The 15,850-nt window shown below is 45.9% G+C and overlaps 5 protein-coding genes across 5 annotated transcripts; 1 reads left to right on the forward strand and 4 right to left on the reverse strand.

Moving 5' to 3' along the window:
- Positions 1-203: 203 nt before the first annotated feature.
- On the reverse strand, positions 204-3,136 carry PEX2_086890 (uncharacterized protein; the record flags this gene model as incomplete). The annotated part of the gene is made up of 3 exons (XM_016745959.1): positions 204-969; positions 1,528-2,518; positions 2,575-3,136. 3 exons carry the CDS (start codon positions 3,134-3,136, stop codon positions 204-206), a joined length of 2,319 nt encoding a protein of 772 aa, XP_016601564.1.
- Positions 3,137-4,639: 1,503 nt separating this feature from the next.
- PEX2_086900 (Major facilitator superfamily domain, general substrate transporter) lies at positions 4,640-7,131 on the reverse strand (the record flags this gene model as incomplete). Its single annotated transcript, XM_016745960.1, has 14 exons — positions 4,640-4,681; positions 4,736-4,793; positions 4,875-5,085; positions 5,147-5,302; positions 5,387-5,546; positions 5,604-5,668; positions 5,732-6,089; positions 6,145-6,226; positions 6,284-6,366; positions 6,426-6,518; positions 6,578-6,659; positions 6,724-6,776; positions 6,836-6,916; positions 6,970-7,131. The coding sequence occupies 14 exons, from the start codon at positions 7,129-7,131 to the stop codon at positions 4,640-4,642; spliced, it is 1,686 nt and encodes a 561-aa protein (XP_016601565.1).
- Positions 7,132-8,322: 1,191 nt separating this feature from the next.
- On the reverse strand, positions 8,323-9,039 carry PEX2_086910 (uncharacterized protein; the record flags this gene model as incomplete). Its single annotated transcript, XM_016745961.1, has 1 exon — positions 8,323-9,039. The coding sequence occupies one exon, from the start codon at positions 9,037-9,039 to the stop codon at positions 8,323-8,325; it is 717 nt and encodes a 238-aa protein (XP_016601566.1).
- A 2,166-nt stretch (positions 9,040-11,205) lies between these two features.
- PEX2_086920 (Aromatic prenyltransferase, DMATS type) lies at positions 11,206-12,465 on the reverse strand (the record flags this gene model as incomplete). Its single annotated transcript, XM_016745962.1, has 1 exon — positions 11,206-12,465. One exon carries the CDS (start codon positions 12,463-12,465, stop codon positions 11,206-11,208), a length of 1,260 nt encoding a protein of 419 aa, XP_016601567.1.
- Positions 12,466-13,661: 1,196 nt separating this feature from the next.
- Positions 13,662-15,029, forward strand: PEX2_086930 (uncharacterized protein; the record flags this gene model as incomplete). The annotated part of the gene is made up of 6 exons (XM_016745963.1): positions 13,662-13,824; positions 13,887-13,952; positions 14,016-14,062; positions 14,132-14,511; positions 14,574-14,663; positions 14,747-15,029. The coding sequence occupies 6 exons, from the start codon at positions 13,662-13,664 to the stop codon at positions 15,027-15,029; spliced, it is 1,029 nt and encodes a 342-aa protein (XP_016601568.1).
- Positions 15,030-15,850: the final 821 nt, after the last annotated feature.

Genomic DNA, 15,850 nt, shown 5'->3' on the forward strand with positions numbered 1-15,850 from the left:
GCACTTTCATCATCGATCACTTGATAATGTCCGCTCTGTCTTTGCGCTGGGTGGGCGACAGATCCGTATGGACCATTTTTATGAACAGCCTCTAAGCCCACAAGGGCAGCAATGGGTTCCAGCAGCTGCCAGATTCTCTTCCGATTGATCAATGGCAGGGTCCCTGCCGCAAGCGATGCTCTGGTCCCGAAGAAAATCAGATATCAGTCCAGCGTGTCCGTAATATCCAAAAAAAGAAAATCAGCTTCCTGACCCAGGAGAAACCTACTTCGCCAGTACGACCGTGGAAGAATATCCACGGTTGCAAGTAGAGCTAAATCTCGACATACCAGTCGAAAATTGAGGAGTTCGTCAAAGGATAAATATGAGAATATCTCGAATTTTAGCTCAAGTAAGAGTCTACCGAAGATATAGTGTTTAGGTCTTTTTGGATTTTCGCGCATTTGTTTTGCCATGGAGTCGGGGGATGGGACTAAGTCACAGTTGCCATTATGCTCAGCGAATATGAAATCTAGGAGCAGATCTTTAACGGAGTTCTTATTGCTGATGCATGCCTCGATCCATGGCGAGAATCCGTCGACGTCCTTGATATCGGGGTTGGCGCCTCTTGAGAGTAGTAGGCTTGCGAATTCTCTGTTGCCTCGGTAGACAGCAAGCCAGAGCACTGTTTGGCCCTGACAATTTGGAAGATCAATCTTAACACGAGGGTGTTGAAGGAGCCGGTTCACGACCGCAAATGACCCATTCTCCACGCCGTACCACAAAGCACACAGGCCATTCGCATTTCTCGTATTCACGCGTCGCTCTCTCTTACGCAGCAAGAGACTGATAACCAGGTCTGAACCATATTTTGCAGCTGTCATGAGAGGAGAGAAATTATCGACCATCGCATCTACGTCGGCTTGGTAAGGAAGCAAGGTCTTTGCAATGGCACGATTGTTGGTTTTAGCGGCCCAGTTAAGCGCAGAACTATTTTGGTGCCTGATATTATATTTGATCAGGGCTAGGCGTAGCTTGGGATAGAGTGTTGAATGTGTGCGAGCAAGAGCAGAAATATCGCTTCCCTGCAAGGTGCTGGCTATGATCCAAAGGATCTTATACACGAGCGAGATGACTCTCCAATCGAGACCTGCCCTCCTTTTTATTCCCGCTTGCATGACTGATAAGAGCAAAATTCCGCGCGGTCGTAGTTTCCTATCTAGGAGACTAGCTTTGACCTTGCTTGTTCTCTGATTCCTATATCAACCTTCATCACCTCTATTGGAATCCTCGAGAGCAAAAGGTCGCCGAGTGCATACAAGATCTCAAACGAGCTGTAGACCCTCAGATGCTCGACTTATCTGCACTGAGCGCCCTGGTCATTCGCTTTCCTCAACCTCAAGTGTTCATCCGATAAAGACTGGCATTTTACTATTCCAATACTCAGATGGTAGCGTTGGCTCGTCTACCATGGTATGGCAATACTGCCAGCAAAATGCTCTTATCATCATATGCGCCCACATCTCCAAGAATGAAATATCATCGCACCTGTAGCCAGACTCGCACATCTCTCTCTCCATGTAATCAAACCTGTAAGTATATTGACCCAAAGCTTCAGCCATACGTTCGTTCCATGGAATTCTCTCCCTCAAATTCGAATCGTAGGGGTACTTGTTATTTCCTTGGTTAATGTTGTGCTCAGCATACTTGTCGGCGAGAACAGCATTCTTGAGGTGCACCTGTACAAGTGTACTGTACAAGTCGTCTTTTTGTCTCTCCATCTCTTGCGCTTTATCGTCGAAGTATTTTTCCATCTCATCCCAGAGATCATGTACCAGATCAAGATCGTGCACGTCTTGTCCGTTCTTCGTCGCCTTGTCCCGATCGCTCCGAGTTGCAATGCGGTTAATTGCACAGTGGTTAGCGAAAGTCTCATGTTTGGTTTGAAGGCTGCCCAGGCTCTCGGCATGCCTAGGACAGTTTCCATATATCTGAGTCTTCTCTTCAACTTTGCCTCGAAGAAGATCCCTGAAAGCCGCTCTGCCGGTATTTGAAACAAAGATCCAGCTCGGCCTTTCCATAGGCGCAGGGACTCGGACTACTTGGGAGCCCCTTCTGCGCATGAAAGGAGCGGTGAGTGGGATAATATCTGTAAAAGCGTAGAGGAATTTATCTCTTCTCCCAGTAAGTTCCTCCAAGCGTTGGATTACGTCGTCCGAAGGCTCAAATTCCTTCATAGTGTTTATCACACCGGAAGTGGTGCTGACATTGAAAGCGGTCGATTTCCCGGGAAGTGCTGGTAAGATCCCAAAACCCATAGCATCCGCTTGGATGTTGGGAATCATGAAGTATTCTTCAGGAAATCTATTCCGCCAGGACAACCGAGCAAAAGTTACAACACATCCAATGCCTCTCAGATAAGATGAGGTCAAAAGGAGATTGTTGCCCTCAGCTCGCAGAACTGATTCAGAAGGTCGAAACTGTAGCCAACGCAATCCTAGCCGCCGGATGAAAATTGCAAGGTCGGAAACACCAATTCCTGCATAAACTAAGCGTCAGTGCGAGTTAGAGGATGTGTTAAGATGGGAAGCCTACGTGCAAGAGGTTTGAGAACATCAGAAGGCATGAAGTCCCAAGAATGTGGTTCCACAGAGAACGATGGGAAGCGTAAGAACTGAATTTGATCATCGTGATTTGGATCATTGTGAGGTAATGAGGTGGCCATAAAGCTCTCTTCTTCTCGAGGAAAGGCACGAAGTAAGGCGCGGTGAAAGGTATGTAGTTCTTCAAGAAGCTGCAGCCAGCAGACCCATTCGTTGTTACCACCATGCTGAAGCTCATTCGCCTTAACTACAAGGTCACTTTCACGTCTGATAAGTGACTCATGACCCGAGGGTAGGGAGCAGTGATTTCTGTCAAGACCGGTGCCTAGTTCGATAAACGGGGTCCCAAATCGGGTCTCGCATCGTAACTCTTTTAATTGAAGGGGCCGTTTGGTGTAGCACTTCCATGGGCCCACTACTTTCTCCTGGCATCTTCGGTATCCCTCTGCCGTAGCAAGGTATTGTTGAAGCACCTGTGCCACAGATATTATGAATGCGGCAACTGCGAGTATGATTGCTGCCAAAGATAACTTTTCCTCGTTCGTGAAGGACATTTCGAGAAAATAATGGCCCTCATCAAAATCCAGTAACTTAGAGAATAGGAACCAGCCATGAAGGGAGAAAATGATTGTCCAGAACCGCTATATATGAGGGTCTATGATATCACGCGCTGTACCGCATATTTACAATATGTTTGATGGCCTGCAAGAGTGGAGAAGGGTTATTAGGTTACACGGGAATTTGTGGATAGCCACATAAACCTAATTTATGGTTAGACTACAACGAACTTGATCTAGACTTTGGTCATCTAAGTTTCACTTGACTGTCCCAATTCTGCCTCTCACGGTTTAATTCTAGGTTTGCTATAATACTTTCGGCTTACGGCTACCTATCGAGCCTAGAACAAGTGGGTGGCACACTCGGATCATCTGTCACCCGCTGACGGCACTAAATGTGACCAAAAAGAGAATTAGATGTTGATTGAATTTCGGTCTGCCAATTATTAAGCAAAATGATGAAGCTAAGCGCCTCTTACGGCCGTGGTTGAGAATTGAAATTAAACTCCCTCACAATTTTACCCTCCAACGTCATAGAGATCAGTGATTGCTGCGGTTCTACCCTCGAGCTAAAGCTAAGGCGCATACACCCAGCTGCAGCGTAAAGAGCTTGATTTTAATAATGCGGCCACGGTACCCTTCGATGTGGTACATAAGGGCGGGAATAGTCGTATGTAAAATGGAGGAAAACGCCAGCCTCATAGGGCCATTTGTTTTAACCCCTCATCCAGCAGCTCTGAAGATGAATTAGAATATTCATACCAAGATCCACCTCGAGGAAGCACTAGGCGCCTTTGATGAGCATAAAGCAGGATATTATACCTCTACACCTACATGTTAATCATAGTCTGCGAGTCAGCCCTCTAAATATCAGATACTTCGTGAAAATTCGAATGTATAAGGGAGTGAAAAAGAGTCGGGAATTTACAATTTAATGCGCATTATGTTCAAGAAATCTAATCGATCGGTACTGTATAATCCAAAGCACGGGGCACTAGTTCTTTTGTGCTCTAGTACCACAGCCCGTCATTCGGCTTAATTCCCTGGCTTTTACAATACTCTCAGTATAATGATGGAGTGATGTGCTACTCAGGATTTCGATTCAACCTATTCAGCAGCCTGTGTATACCCACGGCAAAAATATAACCGATTCAGCCATGATCACAGTGTGCCGGTAGTCTTTCTCTATCCGATACAAGAATAGTCGGCGGATTTTGCGGCCTTGTGATGTCTTTTTAGGTGTATGTGAAGACTGTAAAAAACGCATACTTTATGCAAACGACTTTTCCAAGTATAACCTGTGATATATGTAAGAAGAAAATGGGTCCTATGATAAATTATAAACTAATAGCCCTATTGTTCAAAGCCTAACAAAAGAAGAATTAAACTGGGATCATGGCAATCTAGTCACTATATGGTAGGAAAACTCCTCCGCCACGAACAGACAATTTGGGATATGGCAGCAGATGAATCTCTCACTTAAGCTTTGAAATATAAATTCTAAGCACCACCGGCTGCTGCTTCCATGAACAACTTCTCACGCTAGATAGAAAATTGTTAGTGGTACTTGTGATAGTAGACCACGGAAAAACTCACCTTCAAGAAGAGCGAGAGGAGGACACCGAGCGCACCGGCAACGATTAAAAGAACATATCTGGTATGAAAACATTAGCAATTGAGTGAGTCATTAAGCACCGCCGGCGAATAAATTATTCAGCAAAGAAGAGGAACCTACACATCATCGATGGCGGAAACAATAATATCCAGAGCTGCGGTCTGCTGCGACTTCGTTAGGGTCTTGAAGAATCCACTAGAAGTTCCCGCAATGGAATTCTTGACATCAGCAGGATTGGAATCCGGGAGCAACTGTAGAAGTTCCTTTGTTGTCTTGTTGACGAAGATAGCACCTGCCATGCCCAAGGCTAAGACAATGCCTCCCAGTTGGGCTAGTTCATTGAATATTAGTTCTGAGGCAAAGAAGAACCAGAAAAATTGGGGTTCACTTACAAACCATCATGAAGCCCAAGGCCCATGGGATCTCAGCTTTCGGAACCTTTGCCTGCACCACACTGTAGCCTGCCTGATTGTAGGCACCAACGCCCAAGGCCATCAGAGCTGTGTATCCGTATATTGCACTGGCAGAGGTATCGGCCTTGACGCGATCTAAATTTGAGTCTTAATTAGTATACAGTCTATGCGCACCGCGAATTTGCAATGGGGAGAAGGACTGATTTCCAGGAAACATACACATCAACACGGCGGCGATCAGCTCAAAGGCGGCACCGAAGAAGTACCATGGAATATAGTACCCGAACTTAGACATCATGTGGCCGTTTGCAATGATCGTGAAGATAAGGACCAGCACGAAAGGTAGAAGACGCAACGACGTGTGGATGGCCGTATCTCCCTGCAATAGTATTAGCTTCCATAACTTCTGCATGAATATAAAAGTGGCTATCCTGACCTGTGTGAACTGGAAGAATAATGGGATGTAATAAACCGCAATAAACAGCCCGCTGCTGGCACTCGCTGGATAGAGGATATGAATTAGTGGAACACACCAAAGAACCTTTGGACGGGGGGCTAACTCACTGTTGAGAATAAATAAAAGCAACAGGGAGCGTCTTTTGAGGAAGTGAATCGGGAACAGTCGGGTTTGCTCATTGCAAAAGATGAAGAAGGTCTGCTGTACCCCAAATACGACGAAGAGCACGCCTGACACCACAAAGAGAGCAATTGACTGACCGCTGCCCCATTGCCATTCCACACCTCCAAAGTCAATGCCCATAATTAAGGTAGTTAAAGCACCTATAAAAAGGACGCTGCCAACCCAGTCGATATTCATTGCCTTTTCCTTAGAGGTGGCATTTGGGAGGGGCTCGAATGAAGGTAGGAGAAGGAGATATACCGGGGCGAAGGCTGCTCCAATAACAAGATTGATGTAGAAGGCCTGGGTATAGTTAGTACAATATGATTTAATATCCCCGAGATTGCTAAAGACATACCCAACGCCAGGTAGCGGAACTTTCAGCGAATGCGCCTCCAATGGCCGGACCGGTGACTGTTCCGATACCCCATGAGACAGCACTATACAAGGGGTAAAATAATCAGCACGTATATAGAGCCAAGCCGCGAGTTACGTACGTCAATCCAATATAGAAGGGACGTTCAGACACTGTCGTATTAACGGACAATTGTGTCAAGACACCGAAGTACATGCCACTTCCCTGAGAATTTTTATCAGTATTTAGGGTTGCAATATCTAATTAGTGCGACATTGACTTACTCCAGCGCCAGCCATTGCTCTGCCAACGATCATAGAATTCATGTTCGGAGCACCCCCACACAGACCGGAACCTGCCATAAACAGAATGACGCACTAAATCATGATCAGAGATGGCCTACCTCGCATGAGATAATCAAACCTCATTGACTTACCCCGATATAAAGCCATTTGGCATTGTAAGTCGCGTACACCTTGGACCAAGGAAGCACGGTTGCAGAAGAGCAAAGAGTAAATCTGCAAGGAAAATCGATCAGTGAGAAATATTCAATTTTTAACCCGAATGTGATAGGAGTCCTACCCGACAGAGAGCCATGAAATCTGATCAGCTTCATTGAATTGCGCTACAATAGCCTAGTGATTCAGGATACGTTAGCATTGATTGGTCATTAACCTAATTCAAAGGTACTGACCGGTTGAATATTAGCCACAATGGTATTATCGAGAGCGAAGAGCATATGGCTGGACAAGATAGCAGTCACAACCAAAATCCACTGATGTTTTCAATATTAGTTACGAAAAGACCAATTATATCAATTTAACCAACCTTGACCCCAGTGATGGCTCTCACTTCCTCCTTCTCCTCTTCCATATCGCAAGACCCAGCGTGGTTCGTACTGAGCTGGGATATGATAGAGCTGGAGGTGTGAGCCTCCAGCGCGGGCAGCGTTCCCGATTCACCACCGTCTCCTTTAAGATGTTCAGTCATTGCGATTGGTTGTGCAAAATCATGCAAATTAATCGATGCTGCTCTGCAGAGAAAGATTGCGAGAGAGATATGTAGTTCTTTAGATTAATGGATACAGTACTGTTTATAAGGAAATTATATTGACCTGAAAAGGTTCTATCTTTTCAAAGTCATGACTAAAGCTATGGGTAAATAATCTGGATGGGATGAAAGTAAAGCTGGAATTTACAATCTGGGATCACGATGGGATACCGCCCTCCCATCAACCAGACGCGAATTCACTGGGATGCCGATGGGATAGCGATGGGATAGCGATGAGCGTACCCGAACAATGCCCAAGGGATGATTACACCCCGATATTTCTTTTGGATGTCTTCTTGGATTTCTTTTTTTTTTTACAGATATCTCTTCTCGGCGTTATAGCCTTAGGAGATTCTAAAAGGAGAATGAATAATAGTACTAAGCAAACTCTAATATGTACGATATACAAAAGCGCTAACATAATGCAAAGTGTACTTTTCTAGATATACTTAGGGAAGTATGTATACACACGGCAACACCTTTGCGATTGAAATATCGTTATATCCACCGAAATTGTTCACGAGGCTGCAGAACTTGCGCAGTCTGAGAAATCCAATATTCTTCAGTATTCTCATGGGTATACGCGGCTTCGTTTCTTGCGATTTTCACAGCCAAGTCTGAAGTAGCATGCCAGAGGTCATCACTGTCCGGCACCGCAAATTGTAGGTCTGTCAGAGAAAGAAGGCTTTTACTTGGTGACTGTGGTCCACGCCGAGGACCGTAATTGAGCGCGTCTCCCAAGAGTTCGGCATCGCGTACCCGGGAATGCCTGCACACTCTATACAAGGACAAGTCAAAACGCTTGACTTCCTCAATGCCAAGCCAGATGAAAACATCAGGATCAACCCCTGGCCTAAATTGCGCCAGTATTGAGGGATAGAAGAACATGCGCCGCTTCAAACAGGTGCGCACGAGAGAAACGAGAAGCTGAGAGGGAATCTCAGGGAGTTGAGTCAATTGCAGATCTAACTGGTCGCGATTGAGGAGGAGGGAGAATATGAGGTGTAACAGGATTCCTTGGTATGTTGCCATCGGCCATGGTGTGGGACCGGATGCATAATCTTGCAGGCTTGATTCGTCACGGTGATTATATATGTCCCATTTCCCCTAGCTGGCTCTTTAGTAACAATATCAATAATGTGGAGAGATAGCGGAAAGAAATGAACTGACTCTTTGCTCGTATATCGACGATGTCAGTCTTTTATGTAGGTCTTTTGCGGTATTTTGCGTATTGGTTTCCATCATCGCCCACGAGCCCATCATCACCACTGACTGAGCAAGAAAAGGCAGCTCATTGTCGAGATTGAATGTCGCCGGGTGTAGGAATGGCCATTTTGGGTGAAATTTGTTGAAATAAGCCTGAACATATGGCGCAACTCTACATGGGCTATTTTCAATAGTTTCGGAACGCTGGATAGGGCCCACTGATTCTGTCGGAGGAGAATAAAATTCATCGTCCGATTCTAGGGAAGGTATGGGGCTTGGGCGGCGATTTGGAGGCCTATTCTGTTCCAATGCCCGGCCCCGTGAGTTTTGGGTATATGAACATTGAATTTCTCGCTGGAAGCACGCGCCGCAGGGAAACTGTCCGTCGCATTTTGACCGTCGTGAGCGACAATAGGTGCAAGCTCGAATTGCCCTGGAGTATTGTAGCTCTCTGTTTTTATGATGAGTGCGGACATGCTGTCGTAGCGTGTCATTCCTGGCAAAAACACGCTCACAGAAGGAGCATTCGAAACGATCTGTTTGAGTGTGGGTTTTAGCATGTCGGGTCAGATGTTCCTTCCGTCGATAGCTTAGGCCACACCCGGGAAAGTGACAATGGAAAGGGGATTGCTGTGTTGTCATCGTAATCACGACAGATGGAGCTAAACAAAATATTCCAGGGGCTGTTTAAGCCCAAATACCCGAAGATCGACGATAGAGTCCAGACGTGACCACAAGTAGCTACTCTGTAGGTACGACGACATGCACTAGGTGGGATAGCGATGGGATAACGAATGGGATAGCGATGGGATAGCGGATGGGATAGCGGCCCTGGGGATGATGGAGCATCTTAGTCAGGAGTGGATCGTGGAATGGTCCACAAAAGGCTTGGCAACATATCTATATAATCCTGGTGAGATCTAGCCCAATGGAACTCTCCTGGCATACGTCAGAGTGATCATATAATGTGAAAAATATATGCAAATCGGCCAGGATGCTCTTTCCCTCTCCTCACATTCATCATTCCCGCAACGACAGAGCTGGAGGCAAGAGAGATTACGTGGTCCCATGAGGTATCAGCGGAGTATAAAACAATATCAAAGACACTGGAGGCTAAGCGAAAAGGGCTGCTGGCCCTTTCACCAGATACAAGTAAGGCATTTGATCAATGCCTACTTGTCCCAGGAAACAAGGCCACGATTCGAGCGATCATCGTCCCCGCTCTCATCAATATGCATGGCCTCCTACCAGTTTCAAAAATACATGTCGTGTTCAAGGCGCAGTTTGTGGGCCAATGAAGCAATATCACACCTCCCTGACCTGACTTGACGATTGGACTCCAATCAGCCGATTTCAGAGACTACACAGCAGTCCTCTACGAATTAGGCACCATTGCTGCGCCTCTTGACTAGATGCATTCCACTATATTTCCTTTCTTCACGTTGGAAGTTAGAGGTGACTCGGGTGGTGCAGACGCCCAAATCCAAAACAGTAACAGCGCCACAAACATGCTCAACAACCTTCGGCACCTTACTGCCCGGGCAAGGGGAAAGGAATATGCCCAACAGTCATTCGACAGTGTTGTTAGGGTCCTTCTGGCTACTGTGACTCAAGAGTCAATTACGATCTCCGGTCACTGGATTGTTTCTTGCGAAGAAACGAACGACCTCTTCTTCTACTCCTATTTGCTCAAGTCAGTTGGCATTCAAGGCCTCACGAATTCAAAGTAGAACGATGCAATCGATTTTGTCATGAAAAAGACGCAAGATCAGGTGGGGTCTGACCTGAAGTGTGTAAATGATGACATCCTCCAACGACCCAAGAACGAGACTGAGAACCCTATTCCTTTACCCACGGCTTCCACTAGCCGCAAACGTCGCTGTCCAGATACTTAATAAGTGTCTCTTTCGTGTGATTTCTCTTCATCCCCCTTTTCAGTTTTATAGCCAGAGGCGGCAGAAAAAGCATACTTTGTGCAAGAGACTTTTCTATGTATAACCTTTTACTAGCCTTGCTATGTGGTTTTCTCCTATCCGTAGCATGATACATACGACCATAGGGTGTGGAAAACAGGGCTTCCCGTCCGCTCAGCCGTACTTAAGCCACACGCCGGTGAGTTAGTAGTTGGGTGGGTGACCACCAGCGAATCCTCACTGTTGTATGTTTTTGTTTTTTATTTACTATTATTGTAAATGTGTTGCGTACGGTCTTGTGACATCTTTTTAGATGTTGTGAAGGAAGGCGGTAAAAAAGCATACTTTGTGCAAGCGACTTTTCTATTAACCTGTGATATCAGGAGATAAATAAAGCTGCCATAGGTATGGTATAGGCAGAGGGTATCTACATTTATAGACCGCAGGAAGACACTCCCCGAACCGTGCATGACAGTGAAGATCTGCTTTCCGCAGAAGATCCTGAAGAATATGTACTGAACGAAGAGATCATCGCCTTGTATGATGGGGAAGGCAAGCCATCGATCAGGCCACGAAACAAAGGGAAAGCCCAGCTCAACAGACCAGCTCAAAAGACCAACTCAAAAGACCTCACCAGGCTGCAAACGCGGCCGACTATTCTTGTTAACCACCAACCTAGAAAATGAGCTTGTCGTATTGAGCACTAAGATAGAAGGGGAAAATTATCTAGTGCCACGTATTATCCGGTGGATATGTATCTCTCTATGCTCTTAAAACAAATTTCCAGAAAAATTAAAGCAAAGAACTAGCATAGCGCATTTCATCGTCTATCATCCCGGCTATTTCGTAAATTTCGTGAACTACCCGAGCCAACTCTGCAGCCTGAAAATGTGTTTCAGTAGCCCCCATTCGATGGACTGTGATCAGCAAGGCACCCATATAGTTCGGCTGAGAGATAGAACGTGTTGGACCGCTTGCCGTTCAGCTTCTCCTTCATACTCACCCAGCTATGGATGCCGCGACCAGTCTCCAATGGCCGGCGCTGCACGGCGCTGATGGCATTTCTATACCTCTCTCGGTAGAGCTGAGGGGCAGAAATGGCATCCATGTATGTTTCGATGCGCTCTTGTGCTTCGGCGTCATTTGCTACGTAGCTGTCCATTGGGTAGAGAACCGTACGGGCCGCGGGCCGAGATGGGTCTTCGTTCTTGAAATGGAAACAGGACAGCCCAGGTTTTCCACGGTACGGCCCAAGCGAGCCACCCGCCATAATTGAGTAGAACAACTCGATAGCGTGGACGCTGGAATTGGGGTCCATTTTGACATGCTTTTCCGCGATTTGTGTTGCAGACGCACCACGGTGTGCAACGTATACCTTGACTTCGGCGTCTTCGGGGTTCGGCGACAAGCCGAGAGAGAAATAGATGGGATAGTCGTCGCTGGTCATGATGCTCTCCAATAACTTCCACGATCTGGCTAACCCCAAGCGCCCCAGAGCCTCTCGGGTCACGTTGAAGGCGTTTTCCCTCCCGGAGGCTAGTGGATTTAGGTAAATCTTCCACTTTTCCAGTGTATTCGAGGTAGCGAAGCTGTGCCATGAGGCTAGATTACCTTCAGCATCTGAGGGGAGAAACAGATCCTGGACGAGGTTCAGGCGGTCCAGGGCGACCTTTGTGGGGCCGTACTCTGTCGCTATGTTGTCGGTCAAGCGCGAAGTACTTTCTTGGAGGGCGGCTATGCTATTTTCTTCGGGCTGAGCCTCGATCAAGAATCGCAGCTCAGATGCTCCAGTCTCTTGAGACAGAGCCAATGAATACTCAAAAGGCGAGTGATCATTGCTCACGTCGGAAACCCAGGCCGATGTGTTCAGCTTCTGTTGTATGGCATTTTGACACCATTCTCCTCCGGAAAGGTTTAAGGCGTGCAACAGCTTCTCTCGCGTAACTTCATCTTGTCCAATGGCTTCAGAAAGACGTGTAACCTGCCGAGTAGCCTCGCTAATATAATTACGGTTGACCACCTGGTTCATGAGAGCTAGAGCAGGCGTAGGCGGTGCCGGAATGGTAGGCTTGATTGTGTGTTGGTGTTGGTGGGCGAATTGGTGACTTTGCGGGTACAACCAGGTGTCTGGTCTCTTCTGGTCTAAGGGAGCCATATCTGATGTAAAGTTGCGACTGCCAACATTATCGCTAACTCTGGGATAGACGTTATATATGCGACATGTATATTCGGCCGAAGGTGGGCTCATATAGAATTGGGCTGCTACTTGGAACTCATTCCGAGATGCGGTGTAGACAAATGATATGTCATCTCGAGCTACCTGTAAATATGAGCTCCTTTTTAGGCTCTTGACAAAAATTTCCTAACTAGTACATAAAGTTTGAAGGAGAGACATGAGCGCTTACTATATGCATGTAAGAAAGCCGCTGTTGGCATATGGATACAGGCAAACATAGAACGCGATACACACAATTTCTGTTACATGCCAATTGCTCTTTACTAGTTCTAATAACTAAGCGACATCATTACCTGTGGGACCAGGTGGAGGACCAAAATGGGTACTCCGCTTCGGGGAATAATATCAACACCACTCACACGGCACAAAACTTTGTATAAATTGTATGTATGTAGATCCACTAATTTCTTTGTGTATGACCTTGCATTTCTTTACTTGCTAGGGTGTCTTTAGTGCCTGGTTTTTCGCCCCTAAGCTAGTATCTAGCGCATGCTGATCAGGAATATGCTGCAGGACAAATCTGTATATTGTTTCGCTCTTCCTAATCATGCAATCTTCAGATATATGTGATTTCTCCAGTGCAATTTATAAAATGTATTTTGGTACTAATCATATCCTCGGTCTCGCTTGAGGTGATGAATCAATGTATGCCTTAAGACGAGACATTTAGGATAAGAGATAAAGTACGAAATACGAGTACGTAGTTACGTGTTATCTGCAGGTATACGGAGTATATGCACGTTATATATTAAACTATAACGTAGTAATCCATACGGAGTAGCGCTTATATAGTTATGTATTCACATGTGCATGATATAAAACCGCCTACTGTATCAAGATAACGCACCCTTGCTGAAACTTGCCTAGCTCTGAGCCGGGGTAGAAATTACGAAAAGAGAAAACCCCCGCTGATACTAGTAGGTACCTAAGTACTCCGTACCAACCTTGGATAACTCACCACCCGTTATGTCGATATTGCGAATTACGCTTTGCACCCAGGACTAATTAATCCAATTCTTCTTCAATTTGGCTCTTCCTCGAATATACGATCTACTGAAATCTCCAACGACCAACAATTATATGTATACGTTTGACCTCTTGGCTCAAGCAATACAATGGAAAGCACGAACCCTATTGCAGCCATTGTACAACCATCCGCCTTGAAGCCTTCAGTCTTCGTGGGATTAGCTAGCGCTCTGTGTGCACTATCTGGCAGCATTATTGCACTACGGCTTTGGACTAATTTCAATCACAATCAAAAGCTTCATGTTGATGATTGTACGTATGGCTTTTGTGGTTTTGGTGGGAATTTCGATGGCTAGCTAAGCTTACCTTGGCAGACTTATGCGTACTCTCGCTCCTGTTTCTGATATGGAATTCTGTCACCTTCTCCCTGCTGTTTGATGGTAAGAATTCTACTAATCTGAGATATGAGCTCACACATGAAAGACTGACCACGTTCAAAATAGTGTTGAATTCGAACCCTAACGATGTAACAATCGAACATCTTACAAGGGTATGGCTGCGATAACTACTATATGAGATATTCCCTTGCCTCAGGCTATTTACTAATGTTTCCTCGTAGCTTGTTGCGGTTGGAATAGCCTCAGGCAACAGTGCAATTTACAGCGCGAAGTTGCCTTTGCTTTTCATGCTCATTCGAATCTTTGGAATCAAGGATTGGTTGCGCTGGACCTGTATATTCCTCATCGTCGTCGGAACTTTGGGCGGTTTGGTTACGCTGTTGTATGCAGGCATCTCGTGCAGCCCGGATCTTCACAAGCCAACGCCACCATTCTTGTTTTCATGCGTCAGCGCCCTCACCAACGCGACTATTGCCCGTGGCTCTATATCACTCGCTATCGATGTCATCGCATTCGTTCTTCCGATTCCAATCATCGTGAATCTTAAGATGCCGCTTCGTAGGAAGATTGGAGTGGCGTTTGCCTTTGCTACGGGTCTTCTGTAAGCTCGGCTATTTCTCCCCTATTGAGTTGAGCGAATTTCCTGACCGTGATAATCAATAGTGCCATCGCAGCTAGCGCATTGGGTTTGTATTTTCAGAAAGCGCAGTCCGTGGAATCTTCTACCAACTTTGCCAATGCTTTGCTTGTCACGTAAGTTTGTCAACATCAATATCGCCGGCCCCTGACCCCCACCCAATCCCCTGTGAGCCTCTTACTGACAAGCCCACAACTAGTGTTATCGAAAGTGCCGTCGTCCTTATGGTCAGCTGTACGCCTGCCATTCATGTATTCTGGACCAAACATGCAGGCTTCTTGCGCAGCCACTTTGGACTGCTAACCTCATCACACACCAAGTCTAAGCTTTCGGTATCCAAAACCAACTTGGGAGGAACCACTACCTCAAACTCAGATTGCACCCAGGTCCACACGCACGACTACGTTGAGCTACAGGAGCTCGGGGATATACGTAAGCCACCGTACGATCCTAGAGTGTTGACTGTTAAGCAATACGTGTAAGATATTGTTTTGAATTGAACATTTTTACCCCTCTTCAATACAGAAATAACACGATATATAGCGCACATGTCAAGTATCATAGAAATCTAGAAATTTGGGATCCGACAATCGAGGCTTACCTACGATCCTCCACATGTAATGATTGTCGATGCACGAACCGCTTTTTTTAACCCACTGTTTCAACGCCCTCGGATCCTTTGGGACCTTGAAGGGCTAACGAATAATTTCCACTTCACTCGATAGTGAGTCTTCTACACTGGCTAACCAATGAAAAACAACGTGCACGTTTACATTGATCTTTTGGGTGGAGTTAGCTGTGGGCCGCCTTCAAAGTCCTCGGCTTCAACAACCAGTGGGCAACGTTACATGTTGGCAAAGACATTGCTGTAGCTAGTTCCTTTTAATTACAATCAAACTTTAATCAACACATTATTTTATCATATCCGCGGTAAAGCTTAGTAGGCTATTTATTTAAGACAAGGATGATACTAGTTACTCCGTACTAGTAGATGGGTATCGGAATTAGTGCGTAGAAAGCCCGGGCAACATTCATGTGATCAGCAATTCGACAGAAAACAGCCAAAAAGAATATTTTTTTCAAGTAATTGGTCAATGTATTTAATTAAAGCGCACATATCAGATCCTTGTAGTTCAGCGGAGTTCCCAAATCTGGAAGGTGGTCCCGGGAAGACGGGTAGTACCCGTGGTTATCTGCGAAGTCTATTAACATTAGCCTTAGGACACCTCACTTGGCCGATATTTCTTTTACACGGACAATCATCCTCATCCAATGAATATCCTGATGACACGAGGATAATTTG

The sequence above is a fragment of the Penicillium expansum genome, assembly GCF_000769745.1.
Source record: "Penicillium expansum strain MD-8 chromosome Unknown contig294, whole genome shotgun sequence".
In the NCBI taxonomy this organism is placed as follows: Eukaryota; Fungi; Ascomycota; class Eurotiomycetes; order Eurotiales; family Aspergillaceae; genus Penicillium; species Penicillium expansum.